The sequence below is a fragment of the Lissotriton helveticus genome, chromosome 6 (genome assembly GCF_964261635.1).
Source record: "Lissotriton helveticus chromosome 6, aLisHel1.1, whole genome shotgun sequence".
Taxonomy (NCBI): Eukaryota; Metazoa; Chordata; class Amphibia; order Caudata; family Salamandridae; genus Lissotriton; species Lissotriton helveticus.
The window spans coordinates 644493222-644516753 of record NC_136067.1 but is presented as its reverse complement, the minus strand read 5'-3'; the positions used below and the strand labels follow the sequence as shown (position 1 = coordinate 644516753).

The following is a 23532-nucleotide window of genomic DNA, read 5'->3' as shown; positions in this document are numbered from 1 at the left end:
GCCGCTAAGAGGGGTTTTCTAGAGGGATTGTGTGTTTCTACGAGTGTTTCACCCACAGGCGGTCAGTTTGAGTGTTTTGATGACAGGATTGCTGGCAGCCACCCCCAACTATAATTAGATTCTGCATTGTCCCCGGCTTTTTTGGGGCTTTTTGATTCGTCGTCGGGCCCTGAGGCATTTTTTAAGACCGAGTAGGGTCTCACAAGTCCTGTTGTTTTGGTTGTTGCCAGATTGCTGGGTGAGGTTGATCTTGTTAACAGGGAAGTAGGATACCCAGGGGTGGAATAAGGGTACACTCTAATTCCCCAGTTCCGCAGAGTGGACTTCTGTTAGAGAAAAGCTGCTGCCCAGCTGGCCGATGAAAAAGACGCCACAGTGACCTCAGAGGGTTGGTTTTCTCGAGGGGAGAGGAATTCAATGGATTCTATGTTGTTCGTGGCCAGTCCAGCTAGTCCCGGAATTCCTTCTGCTAATTTTAGCAGGTTGGTTCTGTTGAGGATGTCATGCCGCCCTTTGGATTTATATTCGGGGGCCAGCAAAATCTGATGACCCGATGGGTCATTGTTGATTGTCTCCGGGACACTTGTGGGCTTAATGTTGGAGTGTTCAGCTATCCTGTCTGGTTTGATTTCATATAACTGCTGTACCAGTCGTTGCGAAGCCCTCTTTGAATATAGACTGAGACTGGTCGGAGCTATAGGATCGTTGCAGATAGTTTTGGAGTAATTGAGTCTTGACATTGCATATTCTTTTCCAGGAGAGATAAGAACCAGCGGTGGCCTGGATATTTCTGGTGTCGTCTTTGGCTCGGTTTCACTTCCTATCTCTAAACCCACCCTGGTGTTTTCTGTGTGGGCACTGCCCTCGGATGTTTCTAGGGCCATAGTTTGTTTTCTTTGGTCCTGTGGGCTCCTCACTGGTTCTTGGGTAGGTTTTTCCAGGGCGACTCCCTTGGGGGTTGTCCTTTGCTCTGCGACACTGTTTTTGATGGAAGATTTTTTGTTTTCGACTTTTTTGAAGATAGGAAAAAGTTCCTGGTGGACCATGTTGGAGCTTGCCCTAAGTTTATTTCTGGCTTTTCGTTGACGTTTACGCTCTCTCTTGCTGCGTGGTAAAAGAGGCCCTGAGAGGGCCGCCACTGTTGATTCGGTCTGAGAGACGGGGCTATTTATTCGCACAGGCTCAAGTTGATCATGCCTGGTTGTAAGTCCAATTGGTGACAATGGGGGGGCGTTTTCAACCGTCAGATTTGGTTGTGGTTGAGCGCTCTGGCAATGACCTTTCAGCTTCGTTAAGCTGGTGGTTGTTCCTGTGTTTGGCACCTCTCCTTCATTTGTGTTTGTGTTTTGCTTAGCAGGAACCTCAATGGGCTTTAGATGTTCTTGCTGTGTAGGGGGTGGCGGTTTGGTAAAAACGTTACCTCCCCTCAGCAACTTAACTTCCCTTATGACGGTGGTTAGGCATTCTGGGAGCAGAGAAAGAGAGTCTATAATTGGGGAACAACAGCAAGTTGATTGGGCAAGCTTCGTGGAGGCTTGCGCCCTTAAAATTAAGGAATTGAGTTTGTCTAATTTGCTGTCGATCCCAGACGTAAATAGTGCCAGGGTATTTAGTAGGTCAACCTGCACCTCCAATTTTATCGAATGATAATTAAGTGCATTAACTGTTTGCTGAAGAGTCTGTAGAAGTTGTGGCCAGGCACTGGTCCCAGTGTTTTCTTCAATAGTTTGTTTTTCGTTTGGGGTGGGGAAAGACCTAGGGGAACTTTGAGACGTCTTGAAAAAAAGAGACAAGTCCGTCATGAACTGTTCATTCTGGGCAGGCAGTACTGGCTGGCTTTGCGATGTGTCCTTTGTGTGACCAGATGGCGAAAATAATATGTACGGGGGACTAAAAGCTAGTGGCGCTGTTGCGGAGATTAATGTTTGTGTGGTTGAGAATTGTTGACTGCTATTGGAGTGCTCGGGGTTGGCTTGCCCATGAATTTGCGCCATCGTTGTTTGGTGAAAAGCGGCCACAGGAGGCTTGATCGGGGTCGCTACACAAATGACAGTAGGTTGTGGCGGCGTTGAGTGGACCTCTGTTGAGCATGTAGTGTTCTCCAACTGAGTTTGCGGTGTTTGACAAGACCAGTGGTCCTCTGCTGGAGACACTGAAAGTTTGTCCAATAGGAGGTGGACAGGTTGAGATTTTTTACTTTTAAGGTCGGTACAGGTAGGCCCAAAAATATAGACCTCTGATGGCTCAATTGCCCTCGCGGTTTCAGGTGCCCACTGTTGCGCCAGGGCCAAGTTAATCGACCCTGGTTGCGCCAGGGTATTAATGGTAATTGCCTCCGGAGATTGCGCTCGTGGTTACGACGATTCCACGGGCTTTGATGATGTTTTTCTAAAGAAGTCCCGTATGCTTAGGGGTTTTTGAGTTTTTAAACTGTGGTTGGTGTTGGCGTTGGCCGAAACCTCTGCGACGTCAGGTTGTTTAACTTTCCTTCTTTTGGGCGCTGTGTACTTCCTTTCTTTTCCTGATCTCATTGTTCCTGAGGACTTGGGCTCTTCTGGTTGGTCTCAGGTCCGGCACCAGTGGTTTTTTATTGCAGCTTTATCACTGCAGCGAGTTGTTGAAATTCTTGCTTCTGGGGCTGTGTGCAAGCTGTGCGTTGTGTGGCTATACTGGTGTGTGGCACCCACCTAATCACCCCGTCCCTCCCGCACTGGGTCCACCAGCCCTAACCCCAACCCGCTGACACCACCTCCTCGCCTCTCTGGGTCGGGCCAAGGTCCGAGAGCAACTGGGGCTGCGTGCTACGCAAACTGTAAGAGGTGCATGCAAGCACCACAAGGCCTGGGGGGAAAATGGGGCCAACAGGGTCTGGGTGGGCCGGTCAGGACCCGGGCTGGCTCTGGGATGGAAAGCAAGGGGCCCCAGAGCTGGTGGGTTCCCGTGGCCAGCCAAGCGACTAGCAGCGAGTGAGGGATGACTAAGGGCGGTAGGCGCTAGGAGGCTGAAGGGCCCGCCAGGAGCCCCAACGAGAACAATGGGAGCACAGCAGGCCGAGGGCTACGGGAGCTAGGCCGGTGGGGAGAACTCAGAGAGAAGCTCAGGACTCGAGAGCTCTGAGGCTCTGGGCGCGTGGGGCTGCAAGCGCATTCGCAAAGCAGGCACCAACAATCTGCGCGTCAGGGGGGGCGGGGGGGACAGGAGAAGAAGCCGACCGCTCACCGGAGTGAACGGTGGTGGTGGTACGAGAGGTGGCCTCTCAATTTGCCTCTCAATCAGTCTCAGCCCCAGTTGATCCCTGTGCCCCCCCCCCCCTCGCGCGTGCCGAATGCTGTCTTACCGCGAGTCTCCTGCGAGTCTCTCAATCGTTCTCCCCCACGGCTACAGACGACCGTCTGTCTCATTGCGCCCTCACCAGCTCGCAGCTCGCTCCCCGCTCGTCTCCGGCTCACAGCGCGACAGCCCCCTCACACCGCGCACCCACTGCCGGCAGCCTCTCCGCTCTCCTACGCTGCCACGCCTACTCGACGGGCCTCGGTAGTCACACTGATGGGACGCGGCCAATCCAAAAAGCTCACACAGTCAGCACTCTGGGAGTTGCAGGGTACAATCTAATTCCCCAGTTCCGCAGAGTGGACTTCTGTTCGAGAAAAGCTGCTGCCCAGCTGGCCGATGAAAAAGACGTACAGTAAATACCACACAAATGAACAATGCAAACATATCAGCATCGAAGAATATTCCACATTTTTAATCTGTAGATTTGTGTTTTGCTTTGTGTTAAATGTTGTACTTTCTTTCCTTTGAATTGGCTTATATGGATGCATTTTGCGAGACAAGACTGACCATGATTTTATTGTTCTAGCCCAAAGCCAATAAAATTTACAGAACGCCCACGGCCTGGAGTCCAAATGATCTGCTCATCCTACAGTGCTGGTAAATAGCCGATGTTGTTTTATTGTTGGTTGTCTCAATCAGATAATTATTTGTATTCTTTTCTTACGTCAAAATAAGTCAAGTCATCTCATTGAATGTTTTTTACGTTACTGACTTTGAACAATAATATTGATGAGCTCTGTCTCTTCCTATTTGATCCCTAACCCTTCACTTTTACTTTGTTGCCACTACTTTATTACATGCATTAAACATTCAAATACTGTTAACTCACCCTCTTTATCTCAACTGCACATTTACCTCATCCAGTTCCCTTAACTGTAACTCCCTAGGTATCCCTAATGTTTCCTTTTTGCTAACCATGTTCTTTGTTCTTACCTCAATAATAAAATTAACCTTGTCTGTTGAACCCTGATACAAAACACTTACTTTAAACTCTTCTGAGAAGAGCAAAAGCCCTTCCTAGAGGTTTCCCATATCTAATGTTAAACCTATCCTTTAATTTCATGCCCACCAAAATCCTTTTATTATATTCTTACTTAAATTCAAATATTTTGGTCAGGTTTATGGTTACAACATAAAGTTTAAGAAACAAAGGTTTAACAATTTAAGTAGGCTAATATCAAGTTACTATAAGCTCCCATTCTTTGTGAATTACTCCTGCCCGCTAACCAAACATTTTGTGCATTTTCAAGCTGGTAGGATAGTTAGTTCTATAAGGGGTCGTTGACGGGGAGGATAAATCCCAGTGTTGCGAGGAAACTGTAATAATCAAGAACAGGATTCCTCTTGGCAAGACTAAAGCAGGTTTACTGTCGCTGCATGGAGAGTATCTATACCCACACAGCTAAACAGCAGTCTTAAATGGCTGCTTGCAAGCAACCACTTAAATAGCCACAAAAGGTCAAATAATAGGTTCCTCAATAATCACATATTTGTTACAAAAACATCACATCACTTGTCATCAAACTCCTGACACTGTTTATGACTCCCAATAGGGTTGCAAATTGCATTCCTCATGAGGCACTGCATTTGCGACCCCATTGGGAATGGCTGACTCTCCCAGGGATGGTGGCCTGCTGGGCTCAGCAGACCTCCATGTCTGGGGCAGCTTTTAAATAAAGCAGTTTTTTTTAATGCAGCCTGTTACCTTATAGGAAAGTGGGATGCATTTAAAAAAAGAAAAAATGAAACTTTTTCGTTTCATTTTTTTTTTTGATAATCAAGTTTTATTAAAGTTTCAAACACAAAGAAATTCATTCGCAGTAAGTCGCATAGTTCCCGGAAACACCCCTGATTCACCCACACGACATCGTAAAGCAGATTAACATAGATAGAACGAGTCCTTGGTTCCCAGCGATCACAACATAATATCAGAATCCTCACGGCGGTAGTACACCAAACCATTTGCCCCATATCTTGTTAAAAGGTTCTGGGCAACCCCTCGCCTCAAAGACGGACTCCTCTTGAGTCCCAAACCAGTCCACCCCTCTCCTCTATTTTGACAGGGTTGGTGCCTCCCTCTGGGACCACTTAGCTGCGATGTCCACACTCCCAGGTATTTAAATGACAGTTTACAAAGGGGGATCGCAGTCTGCCAATCAAAGCAGGCTCGGGAGGGGTGGAGGGGAACCAGGGTGGACTTTGCCGGGTTAAGGCGGAGACCTTCTCAAAGGCCGCTAGCGCTCTCAGGGATCGGGGGCCGGAGCACTCCGGGTCCGCCAAGTAGAGCAGCACGTCGTCCGCATATAAAGCGATTTTTATCAGTGTGGCTCCGGTCCCACTGCCAACCCTGAATCAAGGGGTCTTGTCGTATGAGCGCTGCTAGGGGCTGCATCACCAACGCGAATAGAATTGGGGAGAGAGGACACCCTTGGCTGGTGCCCCTGCGGATAGGGAATGGGGCTGAGAGCTTGCCGTTAACGAGCACCCGGGCGCTGGGGCCATTGTAGAGCCCAACCTTTCCAAAACATCGCCCAGGTACCCCCAGTCCACCGTGTCGAAAGCCTTCTCGAAGTCAAGAAGGAGAAGGGCCAGGTAGGGGGAGAGCCGGTGACGATGGGCCAGAGCAAGGTGAAGACGATGGATGCAATGTCGGGTGCCTCTGGCGGCATAAAACTGCATTGATCAGGGTGGACTAGGTCGGGCAGGAGAGGACAGAGCCTCTGGGCGATGGCGGTGGCGAATATCTTAATTTCAGTGTTGATCAGGGAAATGGGCCTAAAGGCCGAACAGTCCAGGGAGGGTGGGTGTGTCTTTGGGATGACCACGATGGTCGACACATCTGTTTCAGATGGAAAGGACCCGTCCTCCACCACCTGTCGAAAAAGCTCCGTCAGGTGGGGTACGAGATCATCGCGGAACACAGAGTAATATTCCTGGGGGAAACCATCCGGCCCAGGCGTTTTGCCGGAGCGTAGCAGGGTGATAGCCCCGTGGATTTCTTCTGAGGTGAGCGGGCCTTCGAGTGTGTCCGCTACCTCCTTGGAAGGCAAGGCAGAGATAATTAGTTTCATTTTTTAAGGGCAGATAGTGGTCCCTGGGACCACTGCCTGCCCCTAAAAAATATTTTCCCCTGCATTTGCAAAGGGAAAGGGGTCCCCTGGGGACCCTTTCCCGTTTGCGAGTGCTTTACCACCCTCTTGAAGAGGGTGGTTAACTGCAAGTGTTTTGCGACTGCAGATGGTGTTGCAAAATATTCTTACATGGCATGTGGAGTTGCAATTAGGAAGGGGACTCCCCTTCCTAATAGCGAGTCACAAAACACTATTTTGCGAGACGCAAATGTTTGCAAAATAGGGTCGTACATCTGGCCCTCTGTATTCTTGGCTAATTCCATCTCCTGCTCATTTTCTACAGTCACATTTCTAATTTACTAAGAAACCAGAATATGTGCTTGTTGTGCAGTGACCATGAATTCCTATAGTCCTGCAAACACAAATTTTCCTTTAACTAAGACCTTGCTGATCATACACTCTATTTCATAGTGAACTCTTCACCTGTCTTGCATCGTTTTGGGACTTAGGCCTGCACTGCTCTTTCACTACATATACCTCTGTGACACGCTCTACTGATGTCGTAAGTAGCGTAAATATTTCACATTTAGTTTCCTCTCCAACATTCCATCTCTCTAGTCGATATTTTAACCACTGGCTCTAATCTTAAGTCTGTACTTTGCACTAGATGATATATATTGCCCTGAGCATCTATTACTTATGTAGGTGTTCTCACTAGAAGCAACCCACCCGCCTTTGTACTGATAATGCTACAACATGCTATGGTTAATTGAATACCAAAGCATATCAACAATAGTGTCACAAAGGCTGGCAATGAAACTTTTAACAGTCCCGCTGTCCAGGATGGTAGTAAAGCAAACCACCACCTCAGCCACTTATCTGGGGCCCCTCCTTCATCTACCATTTTCTTCTGTAGATTATGCAAAGTTTGTATAGCCTCTGACAACGTTCCATTTTCTGCACCATTCGCTGGGACATAAGTACAACAAGCAGTTCCTATCTTGGCACATGCACATCTAGTTAGTTGTAGCCATTGAGCAGTTGCCTTTTCCTGAACAAATGGCAAAATGCTTCCAGAGAGCAACTGAGTATCATTAAACAGCCTGTACTTTTGGGGAACATCATTCCAAGTGGTAGTGTCATAATAATCTGCAGCTCTTTTCCTTTGCGGGTGATGCAACGGTGTTGCTAATTGGCTTGTGGGGTGTACATGTACCATAGAAAGGTTTTTTCCAGAATGACCAAAGCCACTAGTGAGCAGAGGCCTTTACAGTTCAGCGGTAACTAAGTGTACAATAGTTCTCTACACTGCCAATAATAGTCTTAGGCTTCTGCATGTCATAGTTATCTTTTTGTGACACTGCAGATGATATTCTGTTTTACGTTAATGGTGTTGTTTCCTCTGAAACGTAAGGAAACCAACATTAACCTCCTGACTGTGCTATCCATCCAAGTGTATCGCACAACATTATTATCCCATATACGCATACACTTTCTTATTGCATGCCGACTAATATCAGTACCATTCCATAAAGACAGGGCCCTACAAGGGAATTCAAAATCTGAATGCCATTGATAATGGGCATAACCCATTCAGTAACACTCAATCTTGGCCTACTAACACAATCTGGAGGTAAAGGATTTACTAAATACCTAATAGTCTGTGGGCGGGCATGTTACTCCTAAAAACCCTAAACCTAAGACTATTTGTATCCATTCTGAAGTGTTAGAATGACCTGTTTGTGTTGCTCCATTCGTGCTGTCTCATGCTTAATGTCCTGCCTGTCTGTAAGGATATATAAAAAAAACTGTACTGCTCTAATGTGTTGTCCGCATTAAGACCTTAATCCTACACAGGTAGAGGTGTGAAAGACCTAAAGCTGTGCTTGTGGGTATTTCTTTAGTTGTGTGAAATGTATCTGATCCTATGGCAGGAGGAATTAACCCACAAAACCAGATTAATTGATGCTTTTTAATCCTATGTCTGACGTGTTGATACCATGTGTTATCCAACTGCCTAGTATGAATACTATGAGACACATTGGTATGTGTAGGCCATTTTGTTCGCAGGTGTGTGATATTAGAACTGAAATATACATTACTATAAAGAAGCAATAGTAGAAATAATAGTGTCAAAAGACAAAAAAGGAAGCAAAAATACATAACTTTTATTTTGTTGGTTCAAAAAATTGTCCGAAGTCAAAGATGGAGGGGGGTATTTTTGCAGCCACAATCTTCTTCCTTGCTCTTGTTCCATAAACCTCGCTGGTGGTATACTTGACGTGATGCAGGGTTCATCCGGACATCCGATAGATGGATCCATAGCTTCCTGCCATCTACCTTGATGGCAGTGGGGGTGACAATCGTCACAATGAAAGGACTGTCAAATTTCAGGTCCTTCCATTTTCATACAATGTTCCTTTACTACACTGCATCGCCTATGTGTACAATTGGGAGGTCGATCTCCGCGGTGGCACGCTTTTTCTTATCCTTTGATTATCTGTTTAGAAATGCTTTGTAACTTTTGTTAGTTCAGAGACATAAACATGCAATTCATCATACAAAAATGTCAGCAGTACTTTCTCCTTGTACCTTACTTCTAGTGACAATTATTTGCTAACTTATGAATCTCCCTGTTACTCTCTGATGGGGTGTCAAGTGATAATCAGAACTAGGTATGTTCCTAAGGTAGAATAGTGCTAATGCTAAACAAAACAACCACTTTTTATGCAACATGGCGCATAGGTGGCTGATCTAATTCTTTAGTAAGCTGTTTCTGCACTCAACAATGCATTTTCTCTGGGGATGTTTAACAAAAATATATTTAATGTTTTATCCCTAACACGGTTGTGACGTGTGAATATTGCATTAACAAAATGCATGCTGTTATCACTGGAATTTCCCAGGGCGGAATCACATCACGGATCAGAAACATGGCTGCTGACTTGGCATTAGAGTGGACGCACAGTCCTGCTTTAACCCATCGAGAAAAAGGACAAACCACAACTATGAGATACCTATAGTTGTTGCACCTATCCATCATATCCATAAAGTCAAGATTGAGAGCTTCAAAAGGATCTTGTGCTCACTGTATCATAGCATTTATCACATTCAATGTAGGATATGGAAAGAATTGTTGACTGTACGATTCTGAAGGTACATTGTAAGCTTATCGTGCAAATTGCGAACAAATCTATCTAGTTGTATTTACATAGTCAAATGATCTCTCGAGATATTGGCTGGTAAATGCAATTGATCAAGGGCTATCCTAAGTAAAGCCTGCTGCATTCTTGGTATACCCACATATATTTATCTTCAGATTAAATTTTCCTCTGACTGGGCGCACCCTCTAGTCCCCCATAACGGTCTCATGCAATGTAGCAGCTTCCTGTAATTCTTGAACATGTAAATGCGCTATCTCAGCATAATGAGGCGTAACAACATCTATGCTAGTGTTTTATTGAACCTAATGGCACGGACTGGTGTGTGCGCCTAGCTGCTTCTTTAGCTGCCCAATCTGCTAATGCATTATTGTGAGAAGTTGGCCTGATGTGCAGTGCTCACTATTCTAGTGATCACTATATATCAGTCCAAACAACCCTTATTGATGATTGGTTGTAAGTCAACCTTATAGACCAGCTATCCTAGTAGCATGGATACGAGCAGTCTAAGGCTAAGACTCTAGAGGGCGTGTTAAGCCAGCTGTTTTACCATCACATTACCCCTTGAACACCCAGTGAAAGGACACCACACAAGTGTTATGAAAATAAACAGTGTATTTATTAGAATCACAACAACCCTGTACTCTTTATGAGGACAGGGTGCTAGGCACACAACAAAACTCTTACGAAAATACTTAAGTTAGCACAGTATATACAAATGCCCGAGGGGCACGAAAAACCATATACTCTAAAAGTGGAATGCGAAATTACTAGCAGGTAAGTACAGTACTAATAGGCTTTGGAATCGCTAGGACTTGACTATGGAATCGTTAGATTACTTCTAGGAGGCCCAGGGGACTCTGGTGCAGAGTGTGCACTCTCACGCGGGATGCGGGACAAAGTCTATGGAAGCTAGTAAAGTTAAAGTTAGTGTTCACGGGCGAACCCGACCTGGTAGGGAGAAAATGACAGTGGATCCTGACCCTTGGATAGTGAGGCTATGCTGGGGCACCGAAATGCCGAAGTTACCTAGCCCAGGGGCTGCAGCTGCATATGTCTCAAAAGACGTCGGGAATCCTCGTTGCCGGACCAGGAGCCTGGAAGAAAGATGCTGGCAGGCGACCAGTGAAGATAGTTCGAGTTGATCCAAGCCTGGATCTGGAAGATGGATGACACCTGAAAGCAGAGGGGACCAAGTTTGTGACTACTAGCCAGTAGTCAGTGGGCACCCGGAGGGCACCGGATGGTAGTCACCTCGACTAGGTGAGTGGGCGACGCTGGCTCTGCAGATCTCACGGACCAGGAGGCGTTGTCGGCGACCAGGATGGAGAGGCGAGCTGTCCCACGATGGATGAAGCTGTCGGCGTCGAAGAACCCAGGATTGGGCAACAAAGCCTTGGCTAATTCAAGCCCACGCGGTGGACTCAAAATGGCGTCTTGCGTGGACCAGGAGGGTCCGGGGTGCTCCTCTTCTGGAAGGGAGCAAGAGCCAGTCTGGAGCAACCAGACCAGCAGCAGTGATGTCGTCGGGCGTCGTTCAGAAGGCCACAAGCCAGCGGGCTAGTAGCCAAACAACGCGGTGAGCAGCAAAAAGCAGAAGGGCCCCACGCAGATCGTGGAGATGCTGGGGGGCTGATCTTCGGTGCTGGAGCTGCTCAGGGTCGGGGCTTCTCGGACCCCAAAGCACTCACCAGGAAATTACTCGGCGGGCTTGCTGTGCAGAAGTCGTGCAGTCTTGGCAATAGTCGGTCCCTTGAGGTCTCGTCGCACTCACGGTTCTCAGCTTGGCTGTAGAGGTGAGTAGAGGTCGGAGGTGCCAGGGAAGCCGGGTCTTGTCGAGCTGGGCAGTCGGATTCCGGAGGAAGGACTTACAGCAGACCGCAGTGTTCTTGCGTTGGTGCCTGCGGATGCAGGGTGACTACTCCTTAGTCACAAGGGAGAATCTTGAAGAAGGAAATCGTGAAGTCCTTTCGTAGAAAGTCGTGTCTTGATTCCAAAGATGATCTAATTTGGAAGGGGGCCTGCTCCTACCTTTATCTGGGAAAAGGGGGCTGGCACGCGACTAAGTCCTGCCCTATGGGTGGGACCAGGAGGGGGGTGGTTACACCCACTTCCTTGGCGGGCTTTTCCCCAGCTCAGGGTCTGGAGTGTCCCTGGAACTGGTTCAAGCCGGCCTATGCATAGTGAGCACCGGGGTGCCACTTGCAGTCACCTTCCTCTGAAGCCCTGCCTACCTAGGATACACAAAATCCTGTCTGGGACCGGTGCTGGCACCGCCCCTGGCAGGAAACCCTTTGTCCTTATCTCCTGCTCTGGGAGGACTCCCAGCAGCAGGAGGGCAGACTTGTGTCTCGGTGGCAGCATCCATTTTGTGGAGCTGAGGCTCTGTTTGACTTTAACCGGGGTTAGGGGTTACATACATGTCGTGTCCCTCTAGAAGGGTGGAATGCTAACCCCGTCGCCAGAATTGGCGAGGGGTTAGTATTCCAATTCGTATGACACCTTACTCGACATGCTTTGATAAAGCGATACCAGAGTTGGCATATAACCGCGAGGATTATAATGCACTTAAGAGTATATGGTATGCGATATCATGGAAACGGCTAAGGGATAGATCCCGAAAGCCGCAGACAGGCTCAGCTCATGCCAGAGCACCATCTCACACGATTCCAAGCACTCTGCCTTCAGGATTGTTAAGGCCTGCCATAGGAGTGACTGATAGGAGATCTGTGTGTCCATTTTAGGGTTAGATATAGGTATACTATATCTAAAGCAAAGGGTGATTACACCACCTTGCCCCAGCTGTCAAGCAGCCAGTTGTGTCAGATTTGGATGGCCAGCCAGGGGTGGCATAATACATGCTGCAGCCCCTGGTAGGCCCTGGGTACACCTATGCCCTGGGTACCTAAGGTACACTGTACAGGGACTGATAAGGTGACTCAGTATCCAATTGGATATGTACCTAGGGTACATGGAATCCATTTTAACAGGGAGAGCAGTGGGCCTGAGGTCCTGAATAGCAGGGCCTCAGGTCAACTAAGTCAGAAAACCAGCAAAACACCAGGCCAAAAGTTGGGGGCAACCATAGTCAGGGATCTACCTTCCTACAATTATCCTGCAACACAAAATCCTGTCCATTTGTATGAGCTGCACATTTCACAATTGCCACTGCCTGTGGTAAAGGGGGTGCTTCTAGTAAAGCCTCTAAGAGATTCCTATGCATAGCAGGACTCCCGCCCGACTTAAGTATGCCTCTCCTGCTCCATCTCATTATGCTATTCTGTCCAGTGGTAGTTACATAAGCCGCATCTGAATAGAGGGTGATAACATTTCCTGATCCTAGCTGAAGAGCAGCTATCATTTCTGCTGCTTTTGCAGAATAATGTGCTGGTAGTATTAACTGCTCTATTATGTGAAGTGTCTGAAGAATTATGCTATTGTGCTCCGAGTACTGCTGCACCTGTGTCTTACTCCTGTATCCTGGTCAATAGGAGAGGAACCATCACGAAAATGGACAATGCTACCGGGAATATGATCCTCTGTGGCTTAACTAGATTAATTAGGAGTATACATTGCATAGTCATGCGCATCATCCTCCGAGTTTAATATAGGATGAGCAAAAAATGTTGCAGGATTCACCGTATGACACTTAACTAACTTCAAAGATGGTAGTGACAGTATCACTTTGTATCTTCATACTCTCTGTAATTAAAGTAGTCTTAGTTTTCTGAATAATAACAAAAACACTGCATGTTCTGCAGTGAGCGTCAAAGGTGCCCCTTTGGTAATGGTTTTGCTCTTCTGTACTGGAAAGGCTACAGTGGCGAGAACTTGCTCACAAGGATAATGTCGTCTCATCACTGAATCCACCCGTCCACTAAAATATGCAATAGGATCTGAAAGAAACAGGTTAGTGTTAGATTCCTTACCTTAGAATATCCCCAGGCGTCAGTCTGGATCCGGAAAGTTTTCGTCAGCAGTACCCCTGCGCGTCGGTAGGCGTCGTCTGCGGCTCCGCGTCAGTCATCGGCATCGTGATTGCTGGGATGTCATCGGAGTACTTAGACGTCGCCCTCGCGCCGACATCGGTTCTTCTTTTTTCCGCGCCAGCAAGCTCAGATCCGGAAAGTACAGTACTGTAGTCACTTTCTGACTAACTTTTTTGATCTCTTTTGATCACTTTTCCAGTCGACCATCAACTGGTGGTGCCGATAGGGATGCCTGGTTTTAAATCTTGCGATGCCCTTCACCGCCTGATGTCGGTGCCCGACCCCCACCGTCAGTGCCTTTACTGCCTCTGGGCCAACCATGATGACAAGTCGTGCCCCGACTGCCTGGCCTTGACCTCGAAGGCTAGACTGGAACGGTCCCGTAAACTGCTCGAGCTCTGGCAGTCGGCTCTGCGCCGCTTGAGGTCCTTGTCGAGGAGGAAGTCGAGGGACCGGACGCGGAGCCGCAGTCATTGCCGCTCGACGAGTCACCACCACTCGTCGGGCTCCAAGTCGAGGCATTCGAAAAAGAAGTCGAAGAGGCGTCATCGCTCATCCGACTCCCCCCGGACACTCGCGCGACTCAGCCTGGGGTTCGGGCGACACCACCCGCGCGGCTCCGCCGGAGCCGCCACATCCAGCTCCATACCCGCCGGTCCCTGGGCTGCACGCGACGCCGGAGGAGATAAGTGCTTTCCTCACGGCCATGAGGTCGCACTTCCCTCCGTCGGAACCTGCTGCGGCGCCTTCGGGCCACGCGGGTCTGACTGGGAGCCCTAGCGGGCTGGCGACTCCGGCGCAGTCGGGTGCTTCGGTCCTGGCGCCGTCGGGTGCTTCGGTCCCGACGCCGCAGGGCCCAACAGGATCCAGGCCTGGATCTGGGTCGTCGCCAGTCGCCATTTCGTCTCCACCGCTTGCGCTGACCCCGAGGGTGCTGCTCCCGGCGCCGTCCCTGGACGACACCCACTCCAGTTTCAGCCCCGGTCCGCGTCCAGCGTCGGGTCGGCGCCAGTGCCGCTCAGCACAGTCTCCGGCGTCTATGGGTGAGGCCTTCACCTAAGACCCGTCTCCCACATTTTTGCCTGTTTATCAGGAGATGGATGATGAGGAGGACTGGGAGGGGTCTGAGGCCAGGACTGGGCAGAAGAGCTGGGGGAGGCCAGACGTCTGGACACTTCGCCCGACACGGGATTAGTCTCTCCTCCCTCCGTGGCTTCGGAGGAAGGGGGTGCTTACAGCGTGGTGTTGAACCAGGCGGCCAAAGCCTTGGCTCTTAAGCTCCCGGTCGCGGCCGTCAGGACTAACCTCCTCACTGAGGTGCTCAAACCGTAGCCTCTACTGCCGTTTATCGAAGCCCTCACCGACGTTCTGATGGGCACCTGGTCCAAGTTCTCCACAGACATCTCTGTGGATCGGAACGTGGCCCGACGCCACTGCCCGGCCCTGGGCGACCCCTGCTTTCTGTCCGTTCGCCCCACCCCGAGAGCCTGGTGATCCAGGCCTCTACGTCCCAGACCGCATTCCCGACCGCTCCTCCGGATCAGGAATCCAAAAGGTATGATCAGTTTGGAAGGAAGCTGATCTCCTCCCTGAGTTTGGGGCTGCGGTCTGTCAACACCGCCTGCCTTTTGGGCCGTTGCACCCACTCTCTGTGTGACACGGTTGCGGAGGTGCTGCCACAGTGCCCGGAGGAGGCCCGGACACAGCTCGCCCTGGCCAAAGGGCGGGATGCAGCACGCTACTCTATCTGGTGTGGACTTGACACCACGTACTCGCTGGGTAGGGCGATTGCAACGACAGTGGCGGTTTGCTGCCACGCCTGGCTGAGGTCCGCCAACTTTTCAGGGGATGTCCAGGCCACGCTCATGGACATGCCCTTCGATGGCAGTCGCCTTTTTGGCGACAAAGCGGAAAGTGCGCTGGAGCGTTTTAAGGACTCCAGGGCTACGGCCAAGTCCTTGGGCCTAGGCCAACGGCAGCAAACTTCTCCCCTTTCGTGGCCAAGGAAGGGGCGCCCCCACATGTCCAGCCAGCCACAGGCTGCAGAACCAGTCTCAACGCGGTCTCGGACGTGGTTACTGCCGTGGCGGTGCCGGGGGACAACGGCAGGGTCAGTCTGCACCCGCAGCATCTGCCTCTAAGCCTTCCTAGTCCGGCATTTCAGGCCCGTTCGACACCAGTGGGGCATCAGCGTTCGCCATCACCTCCTCCACTGACGTACCATCACGTCGGACAGTTGGATGCTGCAAATCGTCCGAAGGAGCTACTCCCTCCCCTTCGAGGCGACCCCTCCAGCCATGCCACCGCAGTACCACCGCATGTCGGGGAGCTGCCCTGGACCCAGGAGACTGGATGGTAGCGTTGGACTTGAAGGACGCGTATTTCCACATCCCCGTCCTGCCGGCCCACCGGCGCTACCTGCGGTTCACGGTAGGCCACAAGCTCTTTCAGTTCACCGTGCTCCCCTTAGGCCTTACCAGCGCCCCGCTGGTGTTCACGAAAGTGATGGCGATGGTCGCAGCTCATCTGCGCAGATCAGGGGTTTCAATCTTCCCCTATCTCGACGATTGGTTGTTGAAGGCTGGCTCGCCCAAACAGTCGTCTCCCACCTCCAGACTATGGCCGACCTCCTGCACTGGTTGGGGTTCTCCATCAATGTGCCGAAGTCACACCTGTGCCACTCTCAGAAGCTCCTTTTCATCGGAGTTGTTCTGGACTCTGCGTAGTTTCGGGTTTATCCCCCCGAGCAGCGGGTTCGGAATATTCAGGCTCTGATTCCAATCTTTCAACCTTTATCCTGAGTCTCGTGAGGTTGACGCTGCGGCTCCTGGGGCTGATGGCCTCCTGCATCCTTCTGGTGCATCACGCCAGGTGGCTGATGTGGGCTCTGCAGTGGGACCTGAAGTTTCAGTGGGCACAGCATCAGGGCAACCTGTCTGACCATGTCCTGATCTCAGAGGGCACTGCGAGTCAGTTGCTGTGTTGGCTCACGAACCGCGATTGGATCAGCAGCAGATCTCTGTCCCTACCCCAACCGGAGCATGTAGTGGTGACGGATGCGTCACTCATAGGATGGGAGGGGCCACATGGGAGAGAGGGAGATCAGAGGCCTCTGGTCTCCGGCAGAGTCCCGGCTCCATATCAGCCTTCTGGAGCTGCAGGCGATCCGACTTGCACTGAAGGCATTCCTTCCCTCTGTCCGGGAAAGTGTAGTGCAGGTGTTCACGGACAACACCACCGCCATGTGGTACTGCTACAAACAGGGTGGGGTGGGGTCGTGGACCCTTTGCCAGGAGGCTCTGCGCTTCTGGCAATGGCTGGAACACCAGGGCGTCACCCTGGTGGTTCAACACCTGGCAGGTTCCCTGAACGCCAGGGCGGACAAACTCAGCTGCCGTTGCATGATGGATCACGAATGGCGTCTCAACTCGGACGTGGCGCAAGGCCTCTTTCAGCAGTGGGGAGGGCCTTGGTTAGACCTATTCGCCACCGAAGAGAACGCGCAATGTCATCAGTTCTGCGCGTTGGAATTTCCAAGGCCGCACTCGCTCGGCGACGCTTTTTGTCACGAGTGGAGCTGCGGTCTGTTGTACGCCTTTCGCCTATACCACTTATGTCCAGAGTGCTATAGTAGATAAGGCGAGACCGGGCCCAAGTCATCCTTGTGGCTCCGGACTGGGCACGAAGATACTGGTATCCCGAGCTACTCAGCATGTCAGTCGATCCCCCGATTATTCTGCCTCTTCAGGAGGACCTTCTGTCGCAGCAGCAGGGGACGGTTCTCCACCCGAACCTGTCCAGTCTCCACCTACATGCGTGGAGATTGAACGGCGGCAGTTGAGGCCATTTGACTAGCCTCCTAAAGATTGTGATGTGATTCTGGCAGCCAGGTGTCCCTCCACAAAAAAACTGTATACGCCTGCAGGTGTAACAAATTTGTGGCATGGTGCACAGCAAAAGCTGTGGATCCACTCTCTGCCCCCCTTTCAGAGGTTCTCCTCTTCCTTCTTTCTCTTGCCCAGCAGGGCTCTGCTCTGGGCACTTTCAAGGGCTACCTCTTGGCCATTTCAGCCTTCTTAAGGCTTCCTGATCAGCCTTCTCTTTTCAAGTCCCCTGTTGTAAATAGATTCTTGAAAGGCATCACACACGTTTCCTCCTGTTCCCTTCGTGATGCCTCAGTGGGACTTGAGTCTTGTTCTAACGTATCTGATTTGCGCTCCTTTTGAGCCACTTCATAACTGTCCTCTTAGTCTTCTGACTCTAAAGACTGCATTCCTGGTTACCATCACCTCTGCCAGGAGAGTGAGTGAGTGAGTTCCAGGCTCTACCTTCTAAACCTCTTTTCCTCTCTGTCCATCCGGACAAGGTTGTTCTCAGGACTCGTCCTTCCTTCCTGCCCAAGGTGGTCACAGCCTTTCATATCGGGTAGTCAATCACCTTGCCCACCTTCTATCCGCATACCTCGAAAGAGGAAGAGAGGCTCCACCGTCTGGACCCAAAACGTGCGCTCTCCTATCTATAACGCATACACCAGTTCCGGGTGGATGACCAGCTCTTCGTTGGTTACGTGGGCGCAAAGAAGAGAAAGGCGGTGCACAAGCGGACCATCTCTCGGTGGGTCGTCTTGTGCATCAAGGTTTGCTACTCATTGGTGAAAAAGGATACTCCTGTGGGGCTGCGCGCCCATTCCACTCTGGCCACTGCGGCTACTACTGCCCTGGGTTGGGGAGTCCCCTTGCAGGACATCTGCCAGGTAGCTACGTGGGCCTCGCTGCACATGTTTGCTAGACATTACTGCTTGGACATCCAGGTCCGGAGAGATGGCTTTTCTGGCCGTTCCGTTCTCCAGGACTTTCTGGTGTGATCTTGGTTCGCAGACCTGTGAGAAAGTGGCAACTTTCTCGTGTTGGTATGCCCCCACTTTTTTCTGAACTGCTGATGTACTTTGACAGAGTGTGCCCTGGGTTCCTGCCAACCAGGTACCCAGGGCCTGTGTTCCTTCCCTAAAACTGTGTTGAAACTAAAAACCCAATTGGCATCTCTGACCTCCTGTCAACCCCTAGTAAATGGTACCCTAGGTACCCAGGGCATGGTGAGTGAAGACCTCTGAGGGCTGCAGCACCTATTGTGCCACTCTCAGGGGCCCTGGGCCCTGTACCCTGACACCCACACACTGCCTTTGAGTGTCTAAGTACAGAACCTAACAAAGAGTCGACATGGCACACATCCCTGTGTGCCGTGCCCACAGAACCCACTGCCCTGGCATACTTCAGTCACCCCTCTGGCTGGGTGCCCTATGCCAGAGGTGTGGGCACAGGTGCATGAGCCCTGTGCCCCTACAGTACCCAGGGCCATTCCTGGGCACTGTAAGTGCAGTGATGCCATTAAGAGTATATGGTGCTGGGAGGTTGTCATTACGAACTCCACAGCACCATAATGGCTACACTGAAGACTGACAAGTTTGGTATCAAACTTCTCAGCCTATTAAACCCACACTGATGCCAGTGTGGGATGTAATGTAAAATGCACCAGAGGGCATCTTAGATATACCCTCTGAAAACCTAACCTACAATCCACATCTGGGCTGAGTGGCTGAAAAAGCTGCCACACAGCAGACATGTTCCTGGACCCCTGGGTTGAGAGTCCCCCGCTCTCCTGGGCCTGCAACAATGCACATCCTGGGCGAGGTGCTAGGTCCCCTCCCCCAGGATGGGCAGGGGGAAGCGTCAAAGGCATGCCGCCTCTGTGAGCTTCTCCAGACCATTTGCTGTTCCCCCATAACTGGCCCCCACCAGTCCTGACCCCCACTCTGGCGGGAAGACTGGCGGGAAAAACCACGTCAGGAAGGGGGGGGGGTTTACAGCCTGTGCCAACCCCACTCCTCAGGTGGGGGAGACGAGGTGAAGCACGATCCCGGGCCCCGGCCATCTTGTAGATGGGGGGCCCTGCCCAATCACAGCTAGGCTCCTGCCCCCCTCCCACAGGAGAGGAGCAGGCTAGCGGGTGTACCCACCCGAGGACATGGACGCATTGGTCCCTGTCCTTGCCCTACCTGTAACACCCCTAAATTCAGTATTTAGGGGCTCCCTGAACCTTCCTTCATCAGATCCTGAAAGGAAAAAAGAAGAAAGAAGATCAAGAGGTAGAAGACCCGCCATGCAGCTGCTAACAGGGCGACAACAACTGACTTGGCCCCAGACCTACCGGCCTGTCGATCCTGGAACCTGCTCCAGCCTAACTTTCCGGCGATTCCTGCGGACAGCAACCTTGGGACACCCAGAGGATCTGCCTGCCTTGACCCTCCTAAAGACTGGGACTCAAGACGACGTCATCCCGGCTATCACGACGCCGACGACGGACGCAGAGCCGCAGACAATGCCTACCGACATGCAGGGGTACTGCTACGCAAAACTTTCCGGATCCAGTCTGACGCCTGGGGATATTCTAAGGTAAGGAATCTAACACTAACTACTGTTTCTTAAGATATATCGTTACCGAAGGTAAGAACTTGTGCTTTGTGTTCAAAGTTATATTTCTGTAGTAGGGGATCTCTGTGTATAGTCATAATCTAGTGAATAGTCCCGCCCATGTGCGTGGACCCCGGAGCAATCAAAAATAATCTCTTAAGTCGTCTTCTTTGCAGTCCTGCATAGACACTTAAGAGAAAATTAAAGACAATAATGCAGCCTGTACCTAGAAAGGCTACACTGTCCAGTACTTCAACTAGAAATGCCAAGGATATTTTACCAACATCACATTTACCATAATGTGTCAAGTTCCATCCATAGAGAAACTTCCCCTTCACAAAAACCTTTGAATGATGGAGAGGCAGGGATGGACAGACAAGCCCCCAATGGGTGCCATTATATGTCTGGAAAAGGGATACCGTGCCTTTAAGGAAGTCTCCAGAGACTCTCGGTATCCCATAATGCACAGCAAACTCCTTTTACTTTCAGTTCTTTTTTCCGGCTCCTGCTAGCAGGACCCTGGAGCATTGAGCTCTCCCTTTTTGGGATTAATTCTAATTTTTTGACTCTTTTGGAGTGTTTAGAGTGTTTCACTAGAAGTCCACCTGTTTCTTCTTCCATTTGCTGGAGTTTTTTGCCAGTTTTTGCCACCTTTTCTGTCGAAAATGCCTGCATTGTTCGACAGATGCCCTGAGTGTGCCAGGAAGAAGGGCAAGTCGGATGGCCACAGAGTGTGTATCCTCTGTCTCCCTTCATCCCATGTTCCTGGGGATTGTGACATCTGCCAGTCCTTTTCCAAAAGGACCAGGTGAGAGAGGTAGAAGATCCGGATCCAAAGCCTGGAGCTGAGGAAACTTCAGGATCAAGGTGGGTCTGGGCATGGGAGGGCTGGATCTGAGTCCTCTGCCCGTGCTGAGGCCTCTGGGGGGCTCCCCAGTCAAGAGAAGGCCAGAAAAAGGCGCACGTCGATGGCGTCGAGAGGATTGACCACCATGTGCTCCCCGTCGACCCAGGGCTCTGGGTTGAAGCGGCGTCGACGTTCGACGTCGAGAACTACATCAACGCCGAGGAGCTATCGATGTCGTGATGGTTCCAGGCACCTGCGCTCGCCGTCGAGGCGACACCGCCGCTCGCCGTCGTGGTCTACTCGGCGTTCGGCGTCGAGGAGCAGGCACTCGACGTCGAGGAAAAGGAGATCGCCGTCGGGGATGTTTTGATGTCTAGAAGAGAGAAGTCAACCTCCAGGAGGCGATCCAGAGCAAGGACAGCGTCCCCGGGCTCGGTGGTCAGCCTGTCCTCTGCTTCCACGAGCCCCCGGTCGCGGCGGCGCCAGCGCTCGCACAGTAGAAGGTCCGCTTCTAGGACTTCGTCACGAAGACCTACAAAGAAGAAGAGAGTGGTTAGATCTCCCTGATTCGAAGTACTCTCAAGCCTACTCCCCTTCTTGGCCGAGGTCGCCTACACCTCCTACGTTGCCGCAGAAGAGTGCCACTTCTCCACCGCTTTTGCCACTTCCGAGGACTCCTCCTCCTCTTCCGAAGACTCCTCCTCCTCCGCCGCCTCCACATCCTCCCCCACCTCTTCTACCAAGGCTTCCTCCACGGTCAGTCTCGCTGCCGTGCTTCCCGTCACCACCTAAGGGGACGCAACAGCCGAAGACTCCGGCACTACCTCTGCAGCCGACCAGGCCTGTGGATCGTCCACGGCCTCAGAGGTCCAGATCACGGTCCAGGTCGCGATCCAGGCGAAGACGCCGTTATAGGAGTGACCGTCATTCATCTACAAGGTCGCGGCGGTGTCACAGACGTGATCGATCGAGATCCCGTCATATGGATTCGTCTAGTGCTCGGGGGTATTCTCCCACTCTGTCGGATTCACCCCGCACGAGAGTGTCGCCAGTGGGCGACATTGTGTCGTTTCAAGAGGTTTTATTGCGAGGGGCGGCGAAGCTGGGTATTACCCTGACGGTGCCCACGCCTTCTACGTCAGTTGCCTTCGAGACCCTCCATAAGCAGCAACTCTCATGACCACGGTTGCCCTTAGTGCCGGGGCTGGAGGAGCCGGCGATGGACCTTTTCCTGACGCCAGCGTCAGCGATATCCGCCCTCTCCAGGCTGCAGAAGAAATACAGGCCTCCAGACTCTGATCCGGCGTTTCTCAGGTCGGACCCGGTCCCAGATTCTGTGATCGTTATGGCCGCCAGGAAACAACACGCTACTGCTCCTTCATCCACGGTACCCCCTGATAAAGTGAGTAAGCAGATGGATTCAGCGGGGCGTAAAGTGTGCGGTACGGCTTCAATGTCTATGAAAGCTGCTAGTGCCATGGCTCTCCTGGGACGATTCGACCGATCCCTGCAGCAGTTTATGGGGCATCTCCCTAGGGACAAAAGGGAGGATTTCCAATAGATCATCAACGAGGGGATGATGGTGTCTAACCAGGTGATCAGCGCGGCGGCGAATTCCTCGCTCTTGGCTGCCCATGGCTATTATCACGGGATAAATTTGAGACATCATGCCTGGTTACGCCTGACATCGCTGAAACCAGAGGCCTAGCAGATGGTCGCCAACCTGCCGTTCTCTGGGGTGACATTGTTTGGAAAACACGATGATGAGGAGATGGCCCGCATGAAGGCGGAGGCTGAAACCCTGACGGCTGTCGGGTTGGAGATGCCGAAGGAACAGAAGAAGTCATTCTGCCCCTTCCAGAGGCGTTTTGGTGCCCAGGGCAGAGGGCAAGGTCGTCAAACTGGTCAGCAGCAACATCAGCAGTAGCAGTACCAGAGGCGGCCTTTCCAGAAGCGACAGAGGGGCAGAGGTGGCCAGCAGTCTTCCTAGACACCCAAAGGCCTGGCTGGGTCTAGGCCCTGAGGTGCTACTTCCCCCTCGTCCGTTACCCGCTCCGGTGGGGGAAAGCATCCAACAGTACTTGGCATAGTGGAGAAAAATTACCCAGGACAAGTGGGTGCTGAATATTGTTTGCAATGGATACAGTCTTTGTTTCACCAGCCCGCCTCCTGCGATTCCACCGGTTTGCTCGCAGTTTCAACTGCGTGAGCTCCAAGCGGAGGCCGATACCCTGGTTAGAAAAAAAATGATAAAAGACGTCCCTCTGTCGCAAAGGGGAAAGGGTCTTTACTCACAGTTCTTCCTGGTGCGCAAGAAGGACAAGAACGAGTTCAGGCCCATTCTGGATTTGCGACAAGCAAACAAATGGATTTGCAGGGAAAAGTTTCGCATGCTGTTGTTGCACCAGATCTACCCTCAGCTGCAAAGGGGAGACTGTGCCCATTGCATGGAAACACCGTAAATTCCTGCGATTTTTAGTTGGCACCAATCACTATCAGTACACCGTACTACCGTTTGGACTGAAGTCTGCACCCAGTACTTTTTCCAAATGCATGGCAGTGGTGGCAGCGCACCTGAGAAGGAACAAGGTGTTTGTCTACCCGTACCCGACGACTGGTTGATCAAAGCCTCCACCTTCCAGGAAGTGGAACTGCACTTCAACA

General features: G+C 51.2%; 1 protein-coding gene across 2 annotated transcripts in view; it reads left to right on the top strand.

The window, feature by feature from the left end:
* The window catches only part of PHIP (PHIP subunit of CUL4-Ring ligase complex), a 2061705-nt gene that overhangs the window by 178183 nt on the left and 1859990 nt on the right, over positions 1–23532 (top strand). For both annotated transcript variants that reach the window (XM_078648101.1, XM_078648100.1), the window contains exon 10: positions 3860–3930. In XM_078648101.1, the coding sequence (XP_078504227.1) occupies positions 3860–3930 (71 nt within the window). The remainder of the gene's footprint in view (positions 1–3859; positions 3931–23532) is intronic.